The sequence below is a fragment of the Dermatophagoides pteronyssinus genome, unplaced genomic scaffold, assembly GCF_027571235.1.
Source record: "Dermatophagoides pteronyssinus isolate colony J.1.1.1.1 unplaced genomic scaffold, Derpt_VIB-CSIC_2022.12 sq0006, whole genome shotgun sequence".
Taxonomy (NCBI): Eukaryota; Metazoa; Arthropoda; class Arachnida; order Sarcoptiformes; family Pyroglyphidae; genus Dermatophagoides; species Dermatophagoides pteronyssinus.
In genome coordinates this window covers 1,507,180-1,526,970 of record NW_027461530.1, presented here as the reverse complement: position 1 = coordinate 1,526,970, position 19,791 = coordinate 1,507,180, and the positions used below count along the sequence as shown (strand labels likewise).

Here is a 19,791-nt window from a genome sequence, read left to right as displayed (position 1 = left end):
ATTATCAAATCAATAGGAAAAAAAATATTTAACAAATATTAAGATATGTGCTTTCTAAAAGAGAATGAAAAAATTATAATAATCACCATATCATCATCATTCATCATATGATAAATTAAACAAGATGTCTGTGTTTAAAAATTTTCTACACATATTTCCATCCAACATAATTATCATCGTTTATCGATTTGTTGAATCAATAAGATTATTAAATGCTGCAACAGTTCTATATAATGTACGTGACCATACTGGTGTAACAGGAATCAATGATCGATTTGAATTAAGTAAATCATATAGATGATGAAGATTACAACTGTTATTATTATTATTATTATTATCACGATAATGATTAATCAAATCCGGTTGATAAAGTGATCTAGAAATACATCTTATCGGTAGTTTTTCATCATCATTTGATGATAATAATTTTATCTGATCTTTATGATTAAACGACAATTCATTACGATTTAGACCCAAACGTTTTAATTTTAATTTCGAATCTAAAACCATTTCCATCGATCGATTCATATAATTAAAACAGGATACATCATTTTCTTCAATACGACGATCAAAACTTTCATGATAATCAATAAAATCTTGTTTATTATATGATGATAAAATATTCAGATCAGTAAGTGGTTCTTTTTGAGCAATTTTATAGGAATTTCTAAGATAAGGATTGATTGGTTCTCGTCCAACATTATAAATTATTCGATTATTTCGTAACGAAAATGAATTACGTGAACTAATCAATTTTGTCAAGATGTTTCGAATGAAATTCTAGAGAAAACAATTATTCAATTATTAATAATTTCATTCAAATAATCATAAAGAAATATGCTTACCTTTAATGCTACATTACAAAGCTGTGTAACTTTTCTATCGATTACATTGAAACCTTGTAATGAAGCAAATTGTGAAATTCGAAGACCTAATCGAACATTATCGGGAAGAGCAACCTCATGATAACATGTTTTTAATTTATCCATTTTTTCTTCGGATGACATTCCTTTTACTAATTGATCAAAAGTATTTACATTATCATCATCATTAACCGAATGGACATTGTTGTCATCATCATCATCATTTGAATCATAATTTTTAATTAAATGTTGTTGTTGTTGTTGATCATCCAATGTGGCATCCATTATTGGATCAAATACTTCGAATGAATGAATTGTTGTTTTATTAACATTTTGAATTTGATTTAATGATTCTAGTTTTGAATGATTTGATTTCCATGTTGATTGATTATCATTCCATTCATAATAATTATCACTTTTTTGACTTGCATCATCCGAATTTGGTAATGAATCTAATGTTGTTGATATATTTGGACTAGTTGGCAATAATGGTGATGAATAATTGGAATTATTTTCATCATTTTGTTGATAATCAGGCATCTTGTAATTGAGAAGTTCAGCAATTTTCGAATTAGCCATAATAAATGATGAAGGAAATGATGATGATGATGATGATGTTGTTGTTGATGATTGATTTTGTGATGATTCATTAAAACAATATGTAACAGGTTCATTTGTATTAGAATTTATTTTACGATAAATCGATGATGATGAGCTACTATGATGTTGTAGATGAGGAATTGTTGTTTCTGAATTCAAAATTCTACTTAATAATGAAAAATTTTTCTGTTGATTATTGTTACAACTGTTTTGTCGTTGTGATTGATTATTATTATCACGATTCATAATAGTTATTGTTGTTTTTAATGGACCACTAGATTTGGCATCGATTGTCTGTTGTAAATCATTCGAATTCGATGATTCTGCATCATAGAATATAGTATTTTTATCGTCATCTTCTTCATCGCTTGATTCAATGACCATAGCTTTACGTTTTTTCTTCTTCTTTGTTGTCGTAACAAGATCACCATCACTGAGATGATCATCTTGATATATAGCATTATTATCAGTTTCGTTTTCATTATTGATATTATCATCATCATCAAAAATTTTCAGACATCTTTTTCGTTTACGTTTTTTAACAATCAAAAGATCATCATCTTCATCATTAATGGAAGTAGTTGGTAATTTTTGTTCATTTGTTTCAATCGATTCTGATGATTTTGTCTGTTCGTGAACAGCATCAATACCCACACAATTCGAAATGATAATATCACTGAAAGAATTTCTATCACTGGAATAAATGTTTTCCAAATCACTACCATCGATGAGATCATCAAAAAAATGTGAAAATTCATCGATAATATTAATGTCACAGCTATTTGCCTGTTGATATATAGAGTTCATATAATCATTATGAATCTTTTTTAATGGAATATCCACTAAAAGTAGATTTATCGATCGATGGTATTGTTCATGATCAATTTCAAATGAAAACCAAGATCGAAGAATTTTTTCATAACTTTCATATTTATCTTTAAGCATTTTTTTCAATCGTGATCGAATCGAATATACATCCGGATAATCAATATCGACATAATTTTTAAAATAATTTATCGGTTTGGATGGCGGATTGATTAATTCTTTAAATTTAGCCAATTCTTCCGGATTTTCTCTTCGTGTACCGATTTCATATTTTGTTAATAATTTTTCTTTTTGTTCATGTTTTTCAACAAGTTCTTCAACATGATTACTAATACCATCTTTATCATAACCAAGAACATCGGGATGATTACAATTAACAAAATGTGGTAATTCAGCTTCACTTTCATGAACACAAGGCTGAACATTGGATATCTTTTCCAACATATTGATGTTCACTATTATCTTCAACTAACTAATGAACATGATTATCATTTGAAAAAAAATTGATCGGAAAAAAAAACATAAATTTTAAAAAAATCTCAAATCAAATCCAAGAAAATCCTCGTAAAAAAAAACATTGTGAGCAGCGCAATTCATAAACAACGTGATTAAAAGAATTAAAAGAATTTAAATTTAAATTTTTTTTAAATATTTATTTTGGCATAAAAAGAATTTGGATATTTTTTTCATCTTTTTCCTTTGCCCTTTTTATGACCAGCAAAACGTTGTTTTTGTTTCTTTTTCTGATGTGTCTGTATTCGTTCTAATCGTTTACGTTTTTTAAATATTTCATCTTTAGTTTTTAATTCACGTTTTGGAACACGTTTGTTACCACCACCAGCGGATTGATGTTTCGGCTTTTTTCGTGATGACATTTTCATTGAACGGTTACGTTTTTGTTTTTCTTCACCATCTTCATCATCATTATCATAATTATCGTTGATAACATTGCGATTAGTTTTAGATTTTTTCTGCCATTTTTCATACATTCCAGATTTATATGATGCATTAATTAAATTTCCACTTTCGGTTCGAATTTTTTTCATTTTTGGTTCATTTTCTCCTGGTTGTATGAATTTTTTCTTTTTTCGATCCCTATTTTATAATGATAATTTAGTTTTTTTTAGAAATTTAAAGAATTCAATGAATTTATTTACCATTTTAGTTGATTTTGATTTTTTGTTATCTGTCCATTTTCATCACCATCAAAATCCAGAACTGATTCTTTCAATTGAGTATCGAATGATTTTGTCAATTGTAAACCTTTTTCCGAATGAAAATCACTCGATTGATAAGTTAAATAGAATCCTTGATCTTTGAAATTTGTTTCATTTTCATCTGATTTTTCAAATGAAGAATTTGGTTTTTTACCCATTATTTTTTCCGAAATTTGACGTTTTGCTTTCATCACTTCACGTGCAGTGTTTGCTTTATTTTTTCCCATTTCAAATACTGTCAAATTTGGTTTATATGATTTAATCGAACTTAACATTTCGACACGTTCATTTTCCATTTTAAGTTGATCAACTTTTTCGGTAGATCGATCAATGAAAATTGGATGATAACCAATTTTTTCGTTACTCAAAAATGTTTTCATTTTTCGAACTGATTCACCATCGGCTACTTCTCTTGTTTTTAGATATTGTTTATATGCACTGCTACATACTTTATCCATTGAATCTAATTCGGAAAAATTTCCATGTAATTTCTGTATGATTTCATTTTGTTCATCAATAATTGTTTGTGGTACTTGACCATAAATGGTTTCATAATCATCATCATTATCATTAAGTATGGATGGATTAGCAGCTTTAAATGGTTGATTCAGGAAAAGACTTAAAGTAAAAAGATAAGGTAATTCATCATTACTGATCAATGAATATGCTGTTCCTGATTTACCAGCTCTTGCTGTACGACCAACACGATGAACAAATAATTTTGATCTTGATGGAAAATTAAAATTAATTACATTATCCAACAATGGAATATCGACACCACGTGCAGCCAAATCAGTAACAAGTAGAACATTTACTTTTTTCAAATGAAATAAATGAATATTAATTTTACGTGCTTCAGAATCAAGACTACTATAAAGATATGTTGATGAAATGAAACATTGATCTAATATTTCTTTAATATATTCAATATGATGTCTTGTAGGTAAGAATACAATAGTCTGTTCAGTTGGTTTGATTGTATTTTTCAATAAATACAATAATGTAGCCAATTTATCTTCATTACGACAACTTAAATGAATTAAGCGTAAATTTTCACTTATCTTTGTTTCTGTATCCAATCGTATCAATATTGGATCGATTAGACCAGCTTTTGTAAAATCAACGATTGTTTGTGGTAATGTAGCCGAAAATAGTAATGTTTGTCGTTTCGATGAAAGTCGTGATAGAATTTCGTTCAATTGTTCTTTGAAACCCATTTCGAATAATCGATCAGCTTCATCAAATACGACCATTTGAATGGCAGAAAATTTAAGATCCATTTCGACAGCTACATGAAGTAATCGTCCCGGTGTAGCAATAATTATATCGGGATTATCATGAATCTTTTCAAATTGCCGTACCATTGAATCGCCACCCAATATTGTTTCACATTTTAAATCAGTAAAACGAGCAAATTCTCGGGCAAATTTATGCGTTTGTAATGCAAGCTCTCTGGTCGGTGATAATATAAGAACACGGGCACCTTTTTCAGTTTTATGGCTTTGAAGTTTTTCGATAATCGGTATGAGAAATGCAGCCGTTTTACCGCTACCAGTTCGAGCCATTGCAACAACATCATATCCACTCAACACAATTGGTATCGTTTTCCGTTGAATCGGTGTTGGATTTTTATATCCTTTTTTGTAGATACCTTTAAGTACAGGTTTACTCAGTTTCATAGATGGGAAACTCCCACCTGAAGATTTCATGTTGAAAATTTTGATTTTTCGTAAAAATGTAAACAGAATTTTTTAAATCAACCAAAATAATTATTTGGATACACGTGTGGATCCAAAATGATACTATCGATAGTGAACAATCGATGAATCAATCGAATTTTTATTGATCATATTTTTTTTTGGCAACAACAACAAAACATTAATTTGGTAATTTGCAAAAAAAAGTCAATTTACGTCGTCAAAAATTCATTAAACATTGCTTGTGAAGGTCCTGGTTGATCCATCGGTGCCATATGACCAGATCCCATTATTGTTTGATAGATTAGTTTACCATAACGTTGGCGAAATCCACCAATCTGATTATTATATTTCCAAGGTAAATATTCAGCATCTGCTTTGTATCCAAGACTTTCGACAAACCTATTTATTGCAAAAGATTATTTAATTCATTTTCAACAAGAAAATGTTTCATACCATCTATCGCCCAAGTAATTGCATACGGTATCAAAATCACCGTTATAAATTAGACCTTTAAGACCAGCATCGATCAGTTCTTTAACCTGACTTGTCATATCTCGATATATTGCTGTGTAGTGAACTTCATCATTATAGATATCCCAATGTGATTTAGCATGTGAACTTATATGCAATGCTTCACGTGTTGCTGGTCGATTAAGATATCGTTTAAATGCATCATAATCAACGGTTGGTGCAGCAAATTTGACATCATTACATTTGATGTTTCGATGATTTTTGCGTCTAATCGTAGTTATCCAGCCTACTTCACCAATCGCTTCATCCAAAAATGGTCCTTGATCATTGATTGGATCAAAACACATCCAATGATAGATGTTATATGGATCGAAATTTTTATCGACAAAATCGCTTATTTTTTTGATTTCATTATTGCATTCTGAATTAGGATTTTTGGCAAAATTACAATGTCGAGCGTTTGTTACGTTTGGACAGCAATTGTCCAGAAGATATTGCCATGTATCATCATTGATCAAAGCATGATGATAAAAATAATGTAATACAGAATTTTCGAGCATTTCATAATTCATAACACCATTACCGATAAGAAAACCTTTAAAATTTTTGGGATAATGATTTTCCAATATTTTAACCGAAAGTGTTGGAACATAAACACCAGCATAGCTTTCTCCCGATATATACAATGAATTTTCTTCGAAATGTGGAAATTTTTTGAAGAAACTTTTCAATGCAACATAATTATTTTGAGCTGTAATATCATCATTGGTTGTATAATTATGATCAAGTTTATATGAATATCCAACACCGGCTGGTGATTCAATATATACCATATTTGCCTGAGCATTCCAAGAGAAATTGTTCATAATGATCATTTCATTTGAATCAATACGAAATGGTCCATTTTCGGTGAGAGCGCCCAATAATGAACTACTTCCTGGACCACCATTAAACCAGAATACGATTGGATCTGTTTTCGGATTACGTTGACTTTCGTATAGCCAATAATGAAGAAAAGCACCATCTTCAGCTTCTAAATATCCTGAATAATGGCGAAAATTTATTTTATCTTTCAAACCGGGTAGATTTTTCACTTCATCAGAATTCTGAATCAATGATGCAGTTTCACGAAAACTGAACAGAAAAATTAATGACAAAATTATGACAAAATTCATGATTAATTATTGAAAGTGTGTTACTGTATGAACATGTTACAGTAGCCTAATTTTATTTATATAGATTTTAATTTTTTTTATTATTTAAACTAGTGATATGTAAATAGGATATGAACTATAGTTTAAAACACTTGAAAAGCATACTTTTAATTAATTGACAAGGATATTTTTATTCTATTTCTTGATATTGATTTATTATTAATTTATAATTTTTATTTTCTTTTTTCTTTTTCTATTTTACACGCGCAGATATAAAGTGATCTATTTATTATTATAATCAAGACAGTATCATCATATCATAATAAGCACCATGTCGATGATGCCATTAATCTATAAACTTAAATCCATGACAAAATCATTGGATAAAAGTAAAACGGATTCAGACAGTTTATTTCAAGAGATAATTGATATACGTAAAGAAATTGAAGCATCAATACATTGGTTAGCTATATCACCTCAACAACAACAACAGCTACAACAACGACAAAATATTTTTATTGATGATCATCAATTAATTGATCAATCATCACTAGTCATTCAAGCAATTCAACGTGAAAGTCCTCAAGTATCAAAATTACGACAACGAAATTATATACTTAAACAACAGCTACAAGAGTATGAATTTGCATTGGAGCTTATCATGAGTAAATATCGTCAATTAATATTAATGTTATTACAAACATCGAATCGTTGTCAACAAAATATTTTGAAAACACATCAAAATCAACAACGAGATAGAACAAAAACGAATATAATAACAAGTACAACTCGAATTCAACAATTAATCGAAACATTTAATGAGAAAATTTCACCTTATAACGAAGAAATATTGTTAAAACAAACTGAAAAATTACAACAACTTCAAGTAGAATATAAAGGTCTACTTGAATTATACAGAATTTCTAAAGAATTTGGTTCTTTAAAATCAAATAAACAATGACAACAAGATGCTACATAATTCACTTATTTTTGATTATTTATGAATGAAAGCAATAATAATGGATAATTGATGATTATTTTTTTTAATATTAAAAATTAAATTTAAAAAATAACTTTTAAAAACCGAAACACATTGTCTATGAACAGCTTAGACGCGCTGTTTTTTTTCGACGGAATTTTCAGTTCTTTTAAAATAAATTTTTTAAAATTTAAAGATTGTCATTTAAATTCGATAATAATTAGCGAAATACTTTTTGATGATCAATCTAACCAAAAAAAAATTAGCATGTCAAATCCAGGTTCTATTAATAAGCCGTCGACAAGCGGCGAACAAAATTCATCACAAGAATTTGATGAAATGAACATCGATCTATTGAGTTATCTGGAAAAATTCAATCCAATTCTATTAAATCAACTTTACGAATGTCCAACTGCATGTTTAGCAGTTTTTCGTGAATTACCGTCGTTAGCTCAGAATTTCGTTCTTCGATTAATGTTTATTGAACAACCGATTCCACAAGCTGTTGTTTCATCTTGGGTTAAATCTATAAGGTAACCGATACAATGTCGGCATGGCAAATAATTGTTTTGTTTTTTTGTCATCAAATACAAGTGATTACAACGAAGCTGCAGATGTACTCACAAGACTTCAAATATGGAAACTGACACCGATGCAATCTGGATTGCCAGGTCGATTGTTGAATACAACTTTTCAAAAAAGTCTTCAAACATCATGGCTTGGAGGGTTAGTGATAATAATGAATAATGATTTATATCAGACATTTTGATAATTTTCATCCAATTAGTGGTAAACAACGTTCAATATTCAATGCTCTTGGAACGGATAAACATCGTCCTGATATCGAAACATTGGACAATTATTCGATCAACAAACGATGGGATTCGGTTCTGAATTTTATGGCTGGTGTCAAATTAAAAGATTATAATGATAACATTGGTGAAATAACGAAAAAAGTTATCTTTCATGCCGGTCTAATCGAAACTGATAGTAATAACGAAATAATTATCACTGCTTCGGGTTTTCAATTTCTTCTTATGGATATTTCTTTACAAATATGGTACTTTTTAAGAAAATATCTTGAACTTGTTGAAAGTTTTGGTTTTAATTTTATCGAATGTCTTGGCTTTATATTTGAACTAAACTTTTTGACACTTGGAAAGGTTAGTTAATCGTTATTCATTAATTGTTAATCATTTTCATTTGAACTCGAATTTCATTTTGCAAAAAGAGTTATTCTACTGATGGTCTCAGCGAATCGATTCAATCATTTTTACAACATCTCAGAGAAATGGGACTTGTTTATCAAAGAAAAGTTTGTATTCATTTGTTTATTATTATTATTATTAACATTTTAAAATAAAATCTTTTTCCCCTTTTTAGCGTAAAGATGGTCGATTTTATCCAACAAGATTAATGATTCGTTTGTTTGAAAGTGTTCGTCGAAATTTTCAATTATCAAATTTAGCTTTAACACAACAGTATAATAAACGACAAGGTTTTATTGTTGTCGAAACAAATTATCGTGTTTATGCATATACCGGTAAGCATATCATATATTGGATTGTCGGAAAAATAATTGATTTTTTTTCCAGAATCACCATTACAAATAGCATTGTTAACATTGTTCATCGAATTGAATTATCGTTTTCCAAAATTTATTGTTGGTCTTATAACACGTGATTCTGTTCGTACTGCTTTCAAGAATGGTATAACAGCCAAACAGATTACACATTATCTATCGATGCATGCACATCCAAATATGTATTCGGAAAAACGTTCAACAGTTATACCGAGTACAATTATTGATCAGATATTTCTTTGGGAACAGGAACGTAATCGTTTAACATTCTGTGATGGTGTTTTATATTCACAATTCAATTCTCAAACCGATTATGAAGCATTAAGAAAATACGCTTTTGTAAGTTATTCATTTATCAATTATATTATATAATAATCTTTATTAACACAAAATATTTACAAACAAAAAATTTTTTTTTAGAATCTTGGTGTCATTTTATTCGAAAATTCATCACGACGATTATTGGTGGTCACTCCAACCGGTCATGAAGAAGTCAAACGATTCTGGAAAAAACATAAAAAAGAAAGAGATTAATGATTTATGTTTACAACAATGTGCCTGTCTTGTATTGATTTGTATATAAAAAAGAAAAAAGAAAATTCAAAATATTCACCTTATTGTTGAGTTATTGATTATTTTGATGAAAGACAATTTTTGTCACCTGAAATGTGAATACACAATATCTGTGAGTGAATGTGAAATGATATTGCAATTTGACTAGATATCTGGATCTATTGAGATTTTTTTTTCGTCAATTTGGAATATTGATTTGATTATGATTTCGATAAACATTTAACATTTGTTTTTGTTGTTGTTGTTGTTGCTGCTGTTGTTGTGTGGATAAATTACCACCATTCAATACTTCATCATCAACATTATCAGTATTATCAACATTATCGATGTAAATAACAATACCATTGGGCCTTTTTTGTTCAGAATTTTCTCTATTATTTGATGAATTAATCATCATCATATTTAAACCTTTATCAAATGTATCATCATAATCTTCATCTTCTTCTTGTAAACTACTTTTTCTTATTGTATTTTTATTATCAGTTAATTTACGATATTTTCTCGATAATAAAGGTTCATTTTCAATTTCATCTTTTTCATTTTCAATATTTTCATCTGAATGTAACAAATATTCTTGTTGATTAATTCTTTCATGTTGATCATGTAATGTATTATTATCATGTTCAATTGGAATCACATCATGATGATTATGATGATGATGAGAATGAGAATGATGATGATGAACATCGTTAAAAATTTTTGTATTTACAGCTTCAATAATATTATAACTTGTAGATTTGATTATAAATTTTGGACTTTTCGGTTTTATTGTTGTATCTGTAAATGAACTATTGTTTGATTGTAGTTCAATTTCCGGTTGATTAGTCGAACTTGAACGTGATTTATGATTGAATATACGAAATGGCCAATTCTTTTTGATGGTTTTTGGGCTAAGATGATTTTCTTTTTTCGGATGAAAAGTATTACATGAACTACTGTGAGCACTTTTTAACAATGAAAACGATGTATTTCGACCACCACCAAGATTTTTTTTGTAGAATTTTGATAAATTCGGTTCATTATGATTAACAAGTGAACCTTTTCTTGTTGAAGTAATATCCTGGAAAATTGTTGTAATTGGTGATTTATGATCTTTTTGTATCCATGGTGAATCAACATATGAAAATTTGCTATGATCAAAACGAAGTTGAGGTCCATCCACATGTCCACAAAGCCAATATGTTTTTACTTGTCCTTTACCTTTTAATGTTACGTAACCACGTTCTTCAATTATAAATTGTTTAGTCGATTCAAGAAGATTACGACATTCTGGACTCATATGGATTTTAAGAGCTTCGCCTGTAATTAATAATACAATTTCCAAACAAAAAAAAAAATTAATTATAGAGAAAAGAAAAGAAGAAAAAAAATGGACAAACCATTGCTCTCCATTCGAGAAGCTGTATTAACTGTATCACCAAACAGGCAATAACGAGGCATTTTTGTTCCAACAACACCAGCTACAACTGGACCTATATATATGAAAGTATTTTGTTGTTGTTTTTTTTCCAATTAATAATCGGATTTAGTTTGTTCCGAATCAATTAAATCCGAAACGAAAAGATACATACCTGAATGTATACCAATACGAAGCTGTAGATGTTGATTTTGACGATGACGAATTTGAAATGATTTGATTGCTTCAAGTATTTCTAATGCCATTAATGCAATTTCCATATAATGATGTTCATAACGAATAGGTAATCCCGAAACAACCATATATGCATCGCCAATAGTTTCAACTTTATAAACATTATAATGTGAAACAATCGAATCAAATAGACAATATAAATCATTAAGAAATGTAACAATTTCCATTGGTGTACTTGTAGCCGATAGTTTAGTAAAACCAACAATATCAGAGAAAAATATTGTTACAGCTTCAAATGTTTCCGGTATAACAGTTTCACCAGTTATTAATTGTCTGGCAACACTTTCCGGTAACATTTGATATAATAATGTTTCAGTTTTTCGTTTCTCTTCATCCAATTGTTGTGTACGTTTTTGAACAAGATCTTCTAATTGATTTTGATAAACTTCCATCATTTTGACCATATTTTCAACAAGATTTTCCGGTGGTGGTCGAAATTTTTGTGCATTTTTTACCATAATACGTAATGCATCAATAGTTGGACGAACTTTTGGATCTTCATTCCAACAAAGATTCATCAATTCAATTGTATCATCATGTAATTCAGTGATTGCTGTATCCGGACGTCTTAATTGACCATCAGGTGTTGGTCCAGCTTTAACTTCATCAACAATTTTCTGCAATTCATCGAATAATATATCATCTTCAATTAGTTTGATAGCAAACGGTCCTTTTCGTACGGCAATTTCATGAACAATAACAGCAAATGAATATAAATCTCCTTCCGGACCGATAACATCTGGATTTCTTAATGTTTCTGGTGGTCGCCATAATTTATTATATAATGCAATCAATGGATCAGGTTCTTCTTTACGAAATGAAAACAATCCAAAATCATGTAACTTTACAACGAATCTACATGTAACCAGACAATTTGTTGATTTTAGATTACCATGACATTTTAGATCACTATGATGTAGATATGATAAACCTATATTTATTGATGTAAATCATCATTGGGCGAAAAACAATAAAACAAATTCATTAATCATAATTAATGATAAACTAAAACATGTGATCAATTTAACAACAGAAAATAAACTATATAACTACGCATCAAAATTCATTACATCAAAAAAACAAACAAAAACAGGCCATAACAATAACACAGATAATTTTGTCATTATCATTCATTTTATTAGCAAAATGCCAACCACATTTTGCTTGCTCGTTTATTTGTCCAAAAAAAAAAAAAAAAAAATAAAAGAAAAAGAAAATTCCAAAAAATAAAATAATGTTCATTTCTTTTTCCTACTGATTTATATTTTATCGATGAGAGATTCAAATGAAACAGTTGAGCAACAACAACAACAGAAAAAAGTTGATTGAATGATTTTTTTTCTTGTCAGGAAGAGAAAATGCTTATCTAAATCTTTTACTAATATAGAAATCATATTACTTGATAAGAACAATATTCAAAATAAAAATAAATTCCGAATAAATGAACAAAAGAAAAATCATTCATTCATTCATTCATTCATTTGACTAGACATCTTATATGTACTCAATTCATGTTTGCTTGACAGGAACTTGACATGAGAAATTTTCTCTTCCTTTCTTGATTATGAAATAATAATAATTGTGAGAAAAAAAGCAAATGTTTGATGCAAAAAACACACATATATTTTATATTTTATTTTTTTTTTTTTTTTGATACATACCGCACATAATATCATGGACAAGTGATGATAGAAATTCTTCATCTAATCGTATTTCTTCATTTTCAAGTACATCACGTAATGAACCTTTTGCACAATATTCAGATAATAATAGTACACTATGTGGAAATAATTCATGTGTTGTAGCACCAATAAAAACATTTATATTTTGATGATGCATTTCTTTTAGCCATTTCATTTCCATTTTATTTTCTCTTGTTAAATAATCAAATGGATTATTTGAATTTTTTTTATTAAATTTTAAAACTTTAAAACTAACTAATACACCTCTATAGGAAATTTCATAATCTTCTTTTGAACTTAATGCATCACTATTATTTGTTGTTGAATCTTTTTCACGTATAATATAATCATCGGATAATGTAACAATACTATCACAGCTTGATGATGATGATGTTATTTGTTTACATTTTTGTACAACACTTACATCATCACGTGATATTTTCCATAAAAGACCATCAATTTCCTGTTCATATTTCCAGCCACGATATGTTATTATTATGATGATTAATGTAGCAACAAATATAGCCATTAATATGGCTGTTATTATTTCACGAATTTTTTCCTCTTTACTTTTATCACAGGCAGAATCATCAAAACCACATGGTGGTTCATCTAACGGTACATGACCGGGTCTTATCCAATCGATTGGATGTGTTGGAACGAATGAAATTTTTTCTGCATTTTTTGATGTTGAATCATATTCAAACATTCCAACCGGTCGTAATCGTATTGGTGGACGTGAATTTTCATTAATCGAACGTTTTGTTTTAGTTGTTTCATTAATTGTTGTTTGATTGTTGATCGAATCAAATGCTATTGGTTGAAGAACAGTATAATTGCCTTGAACATCACCATTTTGATCGATATTCATCCATGCACCTGTTATCGATTGATATCTTCGTCTGGCAATAATTTTTTCTACAATTTTCTTTCCATCATATTCGGTTAGTCCTTCTTTGAAAACCTGAATTTCGAGAAAAAAAAACAATTATGGTTATTATTTTTTTCAATGTCAATAAAACGAAATTCTGATAATCATTATGCAATGTAAATGAATTTAAATTTACCTGTGATAATGCTTCAGCATAAAGCATAACAGCATCAAATAAATATGCCGCATAATGTGTAATATGACGTTTTAAAAACATTGAATCACGTAAACAAAATGGTGGTAAATTATTATATTTACGAACTTGATTAACAAAATTTTCATAATTTGGTGATGGTGGATAGCTACGACTTATGATCAATAATGATCTGGTTGCTTCTTTTATTGCTTTAAATTCATGTTCAAGTAGATCATTACGTTGATCAAATGTATATGAAAGATCATTATTTACATAATGTTCATCTAATTCAACTGAAATAACAACATAATCACCATTCTCTAATAATCCTCTTGATTTTAATGTCAATAAAAAACGAGTCAATAATCTTGGATCACCAATAAATACATAGATGCGAGTATGTTTATATGTTTTTTCCACTAAATCAATCCATATTTTACTACAACATTGTTTCTGTTCAACACAACATTCATAATCATCAAATGGATAATCCACTGTAACTTCAAATTCATTTTCAGCTGCTAATGATCGTAATGTTGATACAACTGGTGCAATTTTTTCAAAACTATTATACCAAACGATACCGAATTTTTGCCATTGAAAATATTGTAATAATGCTAACACTGAACGTGCAACAATTACATCGGGTGGATGAGTACGTGCAAATGTTGGGAAAAAAGCTTTATTTGATACGGCTGAACTAACACATTTATAAGAGATCATTGGTAAATTTAATGCAGCCGCAATTGTTGCTTCAACTTCACAGGTATCTTCTGGACCAAAAAATGCAACCGCTCCTGAACGCCATTGCCAAATAACAGCAGCCGTTCCATTGATTGATATGGCCGCTGTATCATTATATAATAATTTCAATTGACGACCACCTAATAATTCGGATCGATTTTTATTAATAACATCAATAGCATATGAAATAGCACCAGATATAACAATTCCTTGTCGACTAAAGCTATGTCTTCCATAAAAATTTGCTAAATAACCAATTATAATTGGTAATTTTTCCGATTTTGATGATAATAATGTATTATTTTTATTATTTTGATGATGATGGTTTAAATAATGATCACCCAAACGTAGATCAGCAGAAAAACCAGCATTAAGTGCTATTGATTTTGATTGTTGATCATTGCTACAAATCAATGATGATGATGATGATAAATGTTGAGCATTTGTTGATGTTAAAATGAATAAAAAAAATAATGATATGATTAAGCAATAGCCAAACAAAAACCAATAGCCAAAATCATTTTGATTTTTATTCCATTGATAGTTGAATGATCTAACATTATGATCATTATTTCTTTGTATGAACAAAGATTTGTTTGAATATAATTGTCCGTTGAGGCTATTAAATAATAAAAAATAAAAAAAAAAAGAGAAAGAAAGTGAGAATAAAATAAACAGAAAAAATAAAAATCAAAAAAATTCAATTTTCAATCACATGAGCAAACTGTAATTAATTTAATATCGATCGATCGATCGATCGATCGATTGAACCAAGATGAACAAACAGACAGACAGATAGATAGATAGGAAAAAAACACAATAACAACAGATTCATTTCAATTATCTTGTCAGATTAAAATACGAAAAAGAAAAAAAGAAAAAAAGTACAAAATCAAATTCTTTATTGGAGAAAAAGAAAAAGAAGAAACGTAACGTTTTTTTTTAATATGTAAACAAATCCTAAATTAAATGATGATCCCGAAAAGAAATCAATATCAAAAAAGAAAAGAAAATTAAAAAAAAAATATAGACAAAATTAACACTGTCAGGATTGTTGTCAATATAAAATAATGATTTTCTTAAATTCATTCATTTTGTGTGCATACAAAAATGTCATTTTACAAAAATGTACGCAAAAAAAAAAGATTTCAAAATGTGAAAATTTGAAATCCAATTCAATCCAACTGATTTGTTTATTGGTTTGTTTTTGTTTCCTGTTGAAATGTTTTCATTATTATCATTGTAATATATGATGTGAAAGCAAAGAAAAAATACTTTGTTTTAATTATATAATTTGTTTGTTTGTCTGTAAAATAATTATATTGAAAGGGTTTTTGGTACAAACAAAGTCATTTTATCTAATAAAATGAAACCCAAATTATTTAATGATGATGGTCACATGTCCACACCGAATACACTAACCAAAATTTGTTATTAAAATAAAACATACACAGAGAGAAAAACATTAATCAAACACACACACACACACACAATATTTACGTCAAAATAATGATGACGATTGAAATTAAACTAATATAACGATCAATCCATTCGATCGTAACAAATTTATTTTCTCATCGATATTGATATGTTATATATAGACCGATCAACATATGGATCGTATTGACAACAAGATGGGAAAATAAAACATTGAAATCGATCTGTTTCATGACAAAAATTTTTGCTTTTAATTTTGTGTATGTGTTTTTGGTCTGCCTGTTTTTATTGACAAAAAATTAAAATTGATCTGAACAATTTGTCAACAACAACAACAAGCAAATGTCATTGAATTTGACATTCTCATTCCAAGATATCATGCATCTCAATTGGTCATTTGTAATATGGAATATTGGTTTTTTTTGTTTTTGATGAAGGGATAAAGGGGAAAAAAATTCCAAATAAACACATACCATTTGGTCTTCATCGATACGATTGTCGTTGTCGTTAGTTGTTGATTGTGTTTGGTTGATTGAATTTTTGTTGATTATATTAGATTTTGATTAGGAGAAAAAACAAAATGATTGATTTTTTTCTTTTGAATTGAAATTTCCAATCAAAAATTGTTGAATAATTTACGAAAAAATGGTCAATTTTTCATCATTATTTAGATTTTGATTAATTTGTCTTCGTCTTCGTCGTTGTAGTCATTATTATTGTGAATATTTTTGTCGGGTTGATTGCGAACAAACAAACAAAAAAAAAAAAATGATATGCAATTGATAAAAATCAACGATGGCAGTCAGACGCGTTGATGTTGATGAAATTTCATCTCAAAAACAAAACATAAATATCATCAATCGGTCGAATATTGAATCGATGATGATCGAGTTTTACATTTCATCTCATAAGAATCTGACAAACAAAACAGAAAAAATATTCTGATCATTTGGTCTACAAATTTAAATGAAAAAACATTTTTTCATTTTTTTGCTGAATTCACTGTGTTTGGAACCGAAATCAGAAAAAAAATGTTGATTCAAAAAATCAGAAAAAAATGTTATATTTTTTCTCAGTGCATGTGGTCTGATTGATTGGTGCAGATTTTCATTTGGTTCGTCGGGCAATTTGACAAACAAACAAACAGAAAAAAATGAAACGAAAAATCAAATTGAATGAACAAAAAAAAAGAAACTTCTTCACACACTATTGATGATCATGATGATGATCATCATTTCTTATTATCATCATCATCATCATAAATGTTATCCAATATATTTTTCATATGTATCTATCTATCGAATGTGTTCTTGTCGTTCTTATGTTGTTGTTGTTGTTGTTGTTGTTGAAAATCAATGAAGAAAAAATGTTTGTCGACGACAACGACAACGATGAATGGTGATAATCATCATCATCATCATCATCATCATTATCCATAATCAATCAATATTGAAAGAAATTAATGTAGATACTGGATGGATGTTAATATTGATGGATGCTGAATGATGAATTTTTTTTCTTCTTTCTTGCTATTTTCGTCGACACAAATAATTTTTCGTTGTTGTTGTTGTTTTGCTGATAATTTTTTTTTCTGGGGATGATTATTGAATAAAAATATAATTTTTATCGAACAAAGTTCAATCAATCAATCGATTTTTGTTGTTTGATTGATTGATTTAAATCAAATAAGGATGATATGATGATTCTGTCTGTCGCTTTAGTTGTTTTTGGATTGTTTCAAAAAAAAAAAAAATATTGATGATGACATGAATATGCTGGTTATCGTTTCTTCTCAATATTCAACAAACAAAAAAAAATATTGCATAAAAAACATCCAGATGATGAAGATGATGATGAGGTGAAAAAGAAAAGAAAAAATGAAAATGTGGAGATCTTTAAATCCACACAACAGGTACAATGTTTGTTTGGTTTGTTTTGTTGATGATAAAATAATAATAATCCTCTTCGATGTTCTTCTTCGTCTTCTTCGTATAATCAGATGTTGTGGTGGTTGTTGTTAAGACTTGTTGCTACTTGTTGTTGTTTTTGTTGTTGAAAAATTCAATTTGATTTTTGCTTAGATATTTAAGCAAACACAGGCAAACATATACACAAACTCTTCGAAAAGCAAAGTATACAGTGGATTGAATAACGAATGAATGAATGAAGATATCATTTACCAAAATGGATGCATTCATGTGTGTTTGTGTGTGTGTATCCAAAACATCTAGCTGCTAAAATGATGATTTGCTTTGCTTCTTTCTTTCTTGGCTGTTATTGTTGTTGATGATGATGGTGATAATCAGACCACAAAAAACATATTTCCTATACAAAACTTTGTAACAAAAAAAAAAAGATTTATTATATAAGAAAAGATAGACGTTGTTTTTCTTAACACTTTTTTTTCTCGAAGATGATAACTTTGTTTGAATATCAAGATTGATTAGACGATAGAAGAGATATCGATATTTTAGAAAAATTCAACAAATGAATCAATCAATGAATCAAATCTGATTGAATCCAAAATCGAAATTGTTTTTTTTATCACATCACACACACACATAATACACATGCGATCGCATGAGAAAAAAAGAATGAAATGAAATATAAATGAAACAGACAACCAACCAAATGTAATACGGATCATCACTTAGCTTAGCTTATAAAATTTTTGCTACTATTCCATCATCATCAACAATATCATCATTTTTATATTCGCGCGCGGGTATTATAATATAATTTTGATTCGTCGGATAATCAAAAAAGGGCGCAATCGTTGTCGTATTTTTTTTGTGTGCAGTTTTGATTGTGTTACGGATATTTTGTTATGTTTTGTGTGTTTGTAAAAGCTATCATCAATAACAACGACAATAACAAGGAACAGAACAAACAGTGTTACCACATGATCATCATAATGGTAATGGCTAAGGGCAACAACAACAACAACAACAAATATACCAAAACAGAATGGAATAACTCAATTTACAACTCTCTCTCTCTCTCTGTTAACGTCACCACCATCATCATAAAACAAATACGAAACAAGAGAGATATACAACCAAACCAAAAACAAACCAAACCAAACTAACAAAAATAAAAAACAAACGTAATACGATGATGAAATGAAGTGTTTATAAAGATTTTTTTTATTTCTGGTTGTTGATGATGATTCATGATAATGGTAGCTATTTGAATAACACAGTAAACAATATATTGATTGGTGGTGATTGTTTTAATTGCATATAT

At 28.6% G+C, this 19,791-nt stretch overlaps 6 protein-coding genes across 9 annotated transcripts; 2 read left to right on the top strand and 4 right to left on the bottom strand.

Moving 5' to 3' along the window:
- The first annotated feature begins 128 nt into the window (after positions 1-128).
- On the top strand, positions 129-8,004 carry LOC113799251 (FGFR1 oncogene partner 2 homolog). Of its 4 annotated transcripts, none has more exons than XM_075820247.1 (2): positions 129-235; positions 7,101-8,004. In XM_075820247.1, the coding sequence occupies exon 2, from the start codon at positions 7,162-7,164 to the stop codon at positions 7,789-7,791; it is 630 nt and encodes a 209-aa protein (XP_075676362.1). In that variant the 5' UTR covers positions 129-235; positions 7,101-7,161; the 3' UTR covers positions 7,792-8,004. The 4 variants fall into 4 exon arrangements, with proteins under 4 accessions (XP_075676362.1, XP_075676361.1, XP_075676360.1 ...); XM_075820246.1 differs by having other exon boundaries at positions 168-284; XM_075820245.1 differs by lacking the exon at positions 129-235 and adding an exon at positions 507-631.
- Positions 181-2,880, bottom strand: LOC142645061 (uncharacterized). Its single transcript, XM_075820241.1, has 2 exons — positions 846-2,880; positions 181-780 (listed from the first exon to the last, which is right to left on the bottom strand). Exons 1-2 carry the CDS (start codon positions 2,730-2,732, stop codon positions 181-183), a joined length of 2,487 nt encoding a protein of 828 aa, XP_075676356.1. The 5' UTR covers positions 2,733-2,880.
- Positions 2,921-5,214, bottom strand: LOC113799248 (ATP-dependent RNA helicase DDX54). The gene is made up of 2 exons (XM_027349854.2): positions 3,446-5,214; positions 2,921-3,383 (listed from the first exon to the last, which is right to left on the bottom strand). The coding sequence occupies exons 1-2, from the start codon at positions 5,212-5,214 to the stop codon at positions 2,975-2,977; spliced, it is 2,178 nt and encodes a 725-aa protein (XP_027205655.2). The 3' UTR covers positions 2,921-2,974.
- On the bottom strand, positions 5,272-6,901 carry LOC113799250 (lysosomal protective protein-like). The gene is made up of 2 exons (XM_027349856.2): positions 5,659-6,901; positions 5,272-5,604 (listed from the first exon to the last, which is right to left on the bottom strand). Exons 1-2 carry the CDS (start codon positions 6,849-6,851, stop codon positions 5,415-5,417), a joined length of 1,383 nt encoding a protein of 460 aa, XP_027205657.2. The 5' UTR covers positions 6,852-6,901; the 3' UTR covers positions 5,272-5,414.
- Positions 8,005-8,076: 72 nt separating the features above from the next.
- On the top strand, positions 8,077-10,494 carry mrn (general transcription factor IIH subunit 4 marionette). The gene is made up of 7 exons (XM_027349855.2): positions 8,077-8,342; positions 8,404-8,535; positions 8,597-8,972; positions 9,041-9,124; positions 9,193-9,352; positions 9,405-9,730; positions 9,812-10,494. The coding sequence occupies exons 1-7, from the start codon at positions 8,077-8,079 to the stop codon at positions 9,923-9,925; spliced, it is 1,458 nt and encodes a 485-aa protein (XP_027205656.2). The 3' UTR covers positions 9,926-10,494.
- On the bottom strand, positions 9,736-19,085 carry LOC113799245 (guanylate cyclase 32E-like). Its single transcript, XM_027349850.2, has 7 exons — positions 17,019-19,085; positions 14,365-15,727; positions 13,277-14,261; positions 11,536-12,546; positions 11,344-11,436; positions 10,005-11,263; positions 9,736-9,894 (listed from the first exon to the last, which is right to left on the bottom strand). Exons 1-6 carry the CDS (start codon positions 17,030-17,032, stop codon positions 10,143-10,145), a joined length of 4,587 nt encoding a protein of 1,528 aa, XP_027205651.2. The 5' UTR covers positions 17,033-19,085; the 3' UTR covers positions 9,736-9,894; positions 10,005-10,142.
- Positions 19,086-19,791: the final 706 nt, after the last annotated feature.

What these genes read in the sequence shown, in the direction of transcription:
- LOC113799248 (XM_027349854.2), bottom strand. Translation starts at nt 5,214, where the DNA reads ATGAAATCTTCAGGTGGGAGTTTCCCATCTATGAAACTGAGTAAACCT. An exon ending in AATCAAAATCAACTAAAATG is followed by an intron (nt 3,384 to 3,445) that starts GTAAATAAATTC and finishes ATTATAAAATAG; the next exon opens with GGATCGAAAAAAGAAAAAAT.
- LOC113799245 (XM_027349850.2), bottom strand. An exon ending in TCGTATTGGTATACATTCAG is followed by an intron (nt 11,437 to 11,535) that starts GTATGTATCTTT and finishes TCATATATATAG; the next exon opens with GTCCAGTTGTAGCTGGTGTT. An exon ending in TTCTCGAATGGAGAGCAATG is followed by an intron (nt 11,264 to 11,343) that starts GTTTGTCCATTT and finishes TATTAATTACAG; the next exon opens with GCGAAGCTCTTAAAATCCAT.
- mrn (XM_027349855.2), top strand. Translation starts at nt 8,077, where the DNA reads ATGTCAAATCCAGGTTCTATTAATAAGCCGTCGACAAGCGGCGAACAA. An exon ending in TCGTGTTTATGCATATACCG is followed by an intron (nt 9,353 to 9,404) that starts GTAAGCATATCA and finishes TTTTTTTTCCAG; the next exon opens with AATCACCATTACAAATAGCA. An exon ending in CATTAAGAAAATACGCTTTT is followed by an intron (nt 9,731 to 9,811) that starts GTAAGTTATTCA and finishes ATTTTTTTTTAG; the next exon opens with AATCTTGGTGTCATTTTATT.
- LOC113799250 (XM_027349856.2), bottom strand. Translation starts at nt 6,851, where the DNA reads ATGAATTTTGTCATAATTTTGTCATTAATTTTTCTGTTCAGTTTTCGT. An exon ending in AATTACTTGGGCGATAGATG is followed by an intron (nt 5,605 to 5,658) that starts GTATGAAACATT and finishes TGCAATAAATAG; the next exon opens with GTTTGTCGAAAGTCTTGGAT.
- LOC113799251 (XM_075820247.1), top strand. Translation starts at nt 7,162, where the DNA reads ATGTCGATGATGCCATTAATCTATAAACTTAAATCCATGACAAAATCA.
- LOC142645061 (XM_075820241.1), bottom strand. Translation starts at nt 2,732, where the DNA reads ATGTTGGAAAAGATATCCAATGTTCAGCCTTGTGTTCATGAAAGTGAA. An exon ending in TTTGTAATGTAGCATTAAAG is followed by an intron (nt 781 to 845) that starts GTAAGCATATTT and finishes TGTTTTCTCTAG; the next exon opens with AATTTCATTCGAAACATCTT.